This window comes from Dendroctonus ponderosae, unplaced genomic scaffold (assembly GCF_020466585.1).
Source record: "Dendroctonus ponderosae isolate FM_Combo_2020 unplaced genomic scaffold, Dpon_F_20191213v2 Dpon_F_20191213_11, whole genome shotgun sequence".
NCBI lineage: Eukaryota > Metazoa > Arthropoda > Insecta > Coleoptera > Curculionidae > Dendroctonus > Dendroctonus ponderosae.
Genome location: NW_026017213.1, coordinates 6327068 through 6332725, shown reverse-complemented (window position 1 = coordinate 6332725; position 5658 = coordinate 6327068). Strand labels below are relative to the sequence as shown.

The following is a 5658-nucleotide window of genomic DNA, read 5'->3' as shown; positions in this document are numbered from 1 at the left end:
CGCGTTTAGGTGAATATTAAATATCCTTCCTACGAGAGCTTCTGCCATTAATTCAGCGAAGAGGAAAATGCGCCCTGAAAATGCCGCGACAGGTAGCGCAAACAAGGTCTATTCTGGCCTAGGAGCCGAAAATTTATTCATTTTGTGCAGCTCATTAAAGTCATCCGGTTTACTTAACGGGGCAAAAGCTGCCGATAGCGACATGCATTAAAAAATCATCGAAATCATGAAAAATTAGACAAAATTTGTTTGATTCGATGAAGTTTGAATTGGAGCAGTCGGTAGGATAGCAATTGCGAGTGGCGCCATTCGACTAAACAGCTACTGAAAAATTAGTTGCTGATTTTTTTGTAAGCTACATTTTTTCCAGTTCACAAGGTTTTATGTGTCTAAACACTGATAGCATTTACGGCTCCTTTTTACGATCCGTATAAGAGGGTTTTCAAAAAGTTTTTAGTAAAGAGATTGGGTTGGAGGAATCCTTTAACCTTTCACAATGCATAGAAGACAATTGAGCCTGGAAGTCCTGAAAATTTGGCTCAAATCACACAAATCCCTGATTTTGGCTCAAATGGACAACGGTGTTTTTGGCCCAGCGGCACCATTTTCTTCAACAAATTCCAACTTCCAATCTAGAAGAAGCAGATCCGTGAAACGTTCACAATCTGTAGAAGACACTCGAGCCTCACAATATTGAAAACTGTGTTCAAATCGCCACCGTCCCCGATTTTTGCAGACTTGGTGAAAGTTGACAACAAAAGGAGATTTTTCGACCAATTCCACTTTTTGATTCAAAAATTCCTTACAATCAATCTAGCGCAGCCAGATACTTGAAACTTTCACAGTTCATAGACGACAGTTGAGTCTCAAAATCATAGATATTTTAACAGCAAATCACTTGAATTTTTGATAACTTCCGACTTGGAAAGTTGGTAAAAATGGGCGATTTTGACAAAATGCACTTTTCGCTTGAAAAATACTAACTTCCAATCTAGAGCAAGCACGTACTTGAAACTTTCGCAGTTCATTACAGACGATCGAATCTCAAAATCCCTGGAATACCGCACAAATCTCCTCCAACCCCGATTTTGACTGACTTGGTAAAGTTAGCATTAAAAAAGGCGTTTCGGTCTAAAGCCCTATTTTCTTCAAAAACTCTCAACTTCCAACGTAGATCAAGTAGACACTTGAAATTTTCACAGTCCGTAGACGACACTTGAGCCTCAAAATTTTAAATATTAGGACCAAATCGCTTAAATCCCTGATTTTTGCCAATTTGAAAAATTTGCCATAAAAATGGGCGTTTTCGACAAACTGCACTTTTTACTTCAAATATTTCCTGCTTCCAATCTAGAGCACGCATATACTTGAAACTTTCACAGTTTATAGAAGCTCCATCTCAAAACCCAGAAAAATAAGCCCAAATCACCTCAGACCCTAATTTTTGTGACTTTGTAAATATTGGTCTAAAAATGGGGTTTTTGGGCCAGAGGCACCATTTGCTTCAAAAAAATGATAACTTCCAACCTCGAGGAAGCAGTCATTTGGAACTTTCACAGTCTGTAGACGGCACTCGAGCCACAACATTTTGAAAATTCTGTTCAAATCGCCCCCGTCCCCGATTTTTGCAGACTTGGTAAAAGTTCGCAAAAACGGGATTTTTCGACTAAATCCACTTTTTGCTTCAAAAATGATCTACTTTCAATCTAGGGCAAGCAGATAGTTGAAACTTTCACAGTCCATATGTGACGGGTGCATCTCAAAATGGGAAAAATATCGCACAAATCGCCCCGCAACTCTGCTCGACTTGGAAAAGTTGGCATAAAAATGAACATTTTCGCCAACAACCACTATTTTCTTCACAAAATTATAATTTTCAATCTAGAGGATGCAGATACTTGAAATTTTCACTGTCTGTAGTAGACAATTGAGCCTCGACATTTTTCAAATTTTGCTCAAATGGCCGCAATCCTCGACTTTTGCAGACTTGGTAAAAGTTGGCAACAAAAAGGGATTTTTCGACCAAATCCACTTTTTGCTTCAAAAAATTCCCTACAATCAATCTAGCTAAACCAGATACTTGAAACTCTCACAGTCCATAGACGACAGTTGAGTCTCAAAATAGTAGATATTTTACCCCTAAATAACTTGAATTGTTGGTTTTTTCCGACTTGCAAATTTATCATAAAAATCGACGTTTGCGACAAAATGCACTTTTTGCTTTCTTGCTCAAAAAATCCTAACTTCCAACCTAGAGCAAGCAGATACTGACTACTTTTACAGTTTATTGTTGATAGTTGAAGCACCAATTCCTAAAAATTCCTGCTAATTTGCCAAAAACTCTAGGTTATAAAAAAAATATAGGCATGAAAATGGCTTTTTGTCCAAAAGCACTATTTACTTAAAAGAAACTTCAACTTCCAGTCTAGAACATCTAGACAGTTGAAACTTTCACAGTCTGTAGAAGACAGTTGAATCTCAATACTCGAAGCATTTTGAGTAAATCACTTTAATAGTTGAATTTTTCCGACGTGGAAAAGTTGGCCAAAAAATGAGAGTTTCCATCAAATGCACCTTCTGCTTCAAAAACTAGTAACTTCCAATCTAGTGCAAGTAGACACTTGCTACTTTCACAGTCCATAGACGAGAGTTGAATCTCAAAATCCAGAAAATTTCCCATCAATCGCCTCAAACTCTGACTTTGACCGACTTGGAAAAATTTGGCTTCCTAATGGACTTTTTCACCTAAATGCACTCGTTGCTTTAAAAAATCGCAACTTCCAATCTAGAGCAAGCAGTCATTTGGAACTTTCACACGCGCTAGACGACATTTGAATCTCTAAATCCAGAAAATTTCAGCTAAATCGCCCCGAACCCTGATTTTGACCGATTTGGTAAAGTTGGTCAAAATATGGAAGTTTTGATCCACTATTTGCTTCCAGAATCTGACTCACCGGTCTTGTAAGTTATATTTTCTTTTAATTTCATTCAACTATTGATCTATTTTTCACACAAAAACTCTCAATTTGTAGGATGTATATAACTTTATTTGATATTAGGTACAAATACTGTCTAATTAATGAATAAAATAGGAAAATCTTGATTGTAACAACCCAAATAATTTCACACAACTTCAACAAAATGAGCAAATTCTCGTTTGGAAAACACCATTAACACAAACCATAAAATGCTAGCCTAATATCACTTACTTGATTCACATTGAGTAGGTATAACATGTATATACAACAGTTGATCGAAAATAATGCTGAAATAAAATGAAAAACTTGCTTGCTGTTTGAGCAAATGATGATTCTGTCTAGTAGATGTATACATATGAATGGTAAATATGAGCTGGCACAAGTAGAACGCTAATCCTAGCACTTAAGTTTATCGTATATTACAATAAAAATATAGTAATTTGTTATTAAATTTACGTTTTTGACGCTAAAAAGACTCACTTGAAAATGACTGTTGATATTGCGCTGCATCTAGCAATGGAAGTATATGAGGTATACTTATCTAAAACAGGAACTGTATATACAATATAATACATAGATTCATTTTGGCATGTTTCATTGGCACATAGTTGCATTTCACTATTTCCGGTCTCTTGCGAGATTGGTAATGGAAAAACTTAATCAAAAGTCGTTTCAAACATTCTACGAAAAATGGAAGAAAACTAGGAAGACACATATTTCGACCGAACGACTTTGAAATGATTATTGCTAACTTTAACAGGCCTGCGAGTTCACGTTCATAAGAGACGTGGTTCTTCTGCTGTAGCCTCGGCGCGAGCCGATGGCCCCTTGAGCCTCACACTCTCTCCTCACTCGGTTAATGATATCGGCCACCAGTTTCTCCTCCTTTAGCCTCTTCTCCTCCCAATCGCACGATTTGTCCGATAACTTTTTTTTCGCCACTGGGGGCGGTGAAGTTGGAACCGCACTGTTTTCCGGAGGATCCTCTTTCACCTGCAAAGCCGATCAGATAATGCTTTGACTCTACTCAAATTCTGCTTGGTACCTCTGCTGGGTCGACCATTTCCGTATCGTTATGCCTGCTCGAATAATGCCCCATATAACCCTTTCGGCTTTTGAAAAAAACGTTGCAAAGCTCGCATTTGAAGAGAGGCGAAGGAGAACCCAAACTGTTTACGTGCAGTTTGTACTTGTGGCGGTACCAGTGAGTTCTGGAGGCCAAAACTTCGCCGCACCTCTTGCAAACCACACTACCTGAAACAGGCTGGTAAAACCACAGGAAATCAGGTGGAGGGTTGGACCAAACCATCGGCTTGTGGCATGTACTCCAAAAACTCCCATTTTTTCTTCTCGTAGTTTTCCTCGCTCTTCGAAGAATCCTCATCGGTCAAAAAATGCACGCCTGCACTCACTTCCGGCTCCAAGGCCAGTGGCAGCAGACTCACCTCCGGCTTGGTGTCCATAACTTCCACAGCTTCCACTAGAAATATGTTGCAAAGTCGAAGAAACCACTGCAGAAGACTTACCTTTAATTTGCTCCAGATTGAGCATATTTCTCGCTTCTTCTGTTGAGATAATGACGGTTTCTTGCTTTTGAGGAACCACCTCAAGATTCACCGTCAATGAGGACGGCAGATTCGTGTGGTTTTGGTTGTTTTCTTGGGAGTAGTCCAGGTAGTCTTCTGGAACATTATTTGGAAGATTGGAAATTTTTCTTAAGTAGAATTTTGCAAAATTACGTGAGTACTTTAAGTGAGTGTACAGAGAAAAGGTTGGCTTTTTGTCCGTGGGTTTGGATGGGTTTGTTTGGGTTTGTTTCGGGTCGGTTACACAGCCAATGGCATCAAATTGTTTCTTCGCTCAAATTTGTATAGTTCTGATTAAAACTGAAATATTTTAATTACGCTGTTGCTGTTGTTGTTGGTAGGCGCATTTTTTGCATAATCTAATATCATTAAAATTGAACAATGAACCGAAAAATTGACGAGAAAAATTCGAAAGGACGGCAAAAAATCGCAAATCTCCAGCAAACAGGATTTCCGGCGATAAAACGTTTTGCTCTGTGTTAATATGCGGCGTAATATAATAATATGAATCTTCAAGTTACTAGAGCATTTAGAACAAATTCAAGACACAAAAAGTATCGGGATGACTAGGAAATATTTTTATATATGACTATTGATAAAATTGAAAATTGAAGAACAGAACAATTGACGAGAGAAAAACTCAGGAAGGCAGAAAATCGCAGAACTTAAAAAAAACAGGATTTCCAGCGATAAAACGCTTTGCTCTTTATTAACGCGGCGTTTGTGCAAAAAAGTATGGAGAATTCATCAAAAAGTTACTCGAGCAGTAGAACAAATTTGGGAATTTAAAAGAAAGAGTATCGGGAAGACTACAAAATATTTTTCAAAACCCGCCGGGAACAAAAGTTGTAAGTAAATTTGAAAAAAGAATAATAGAAAACCCAAAGACGTGGGAAAAATCAGGAACAATAACGTAGCTCTTAGAGGTAGATTATTTATTAATAGAGGAAAATACATAACTAAACAAACAAAATTATTATTTCTCCTTAACTATTCATAGAATTTAGTTCAATGTTCATATAAATGTATATATAATATAACTACAAAAAAGTTATCCGTTTATTTATAATACAAACTTTGCACCATTCTCATGT

At 37.5% G+C, this 5658-nt stretch overlaps 1 protein-coding gene across 7 annotated transcripts in view; it reads right to left on the bottom strand.

Moving 5' to 3' along the window:
• Window positions 1–3025: 3025 nt before the first annotated feature.
• LOC109537593 (protein tramtrack, alpha isoform) overlaps window positions 3026–5658 on the bottom strand; it is a 22574-nt gene continuing 19941 nt past the window's right edge. For 6 of the 7 annotated variants that reach the window (XM_019904393.2, XM_019904387.2, XM_019904388.2 and 3 more), the window contains 4 exons: window positions 4505–4660; window positions 4285–4458; window positions 4024–4232; window positions 3026–3971 (listed from right to left, as the gene is read on the bottom strand). In XM_019904393.2, the coding sequence (XP_019759952.1) occupies window positions 3732–3971; window positions 4024–4232; window positions 4285–4458; window positions 4505–4660 (779 nt within the window). In that variant the 3' untranslated portion in view covers window positions 3026–3731. The remainder of the gene's footprint in view (window positions 3972–4023; window positions 4233–4284; window positions 4459–4504; window positions 4661–5658) is intronic. The other variant, XM_019904392.2, reaches the window with a different exon arrangement.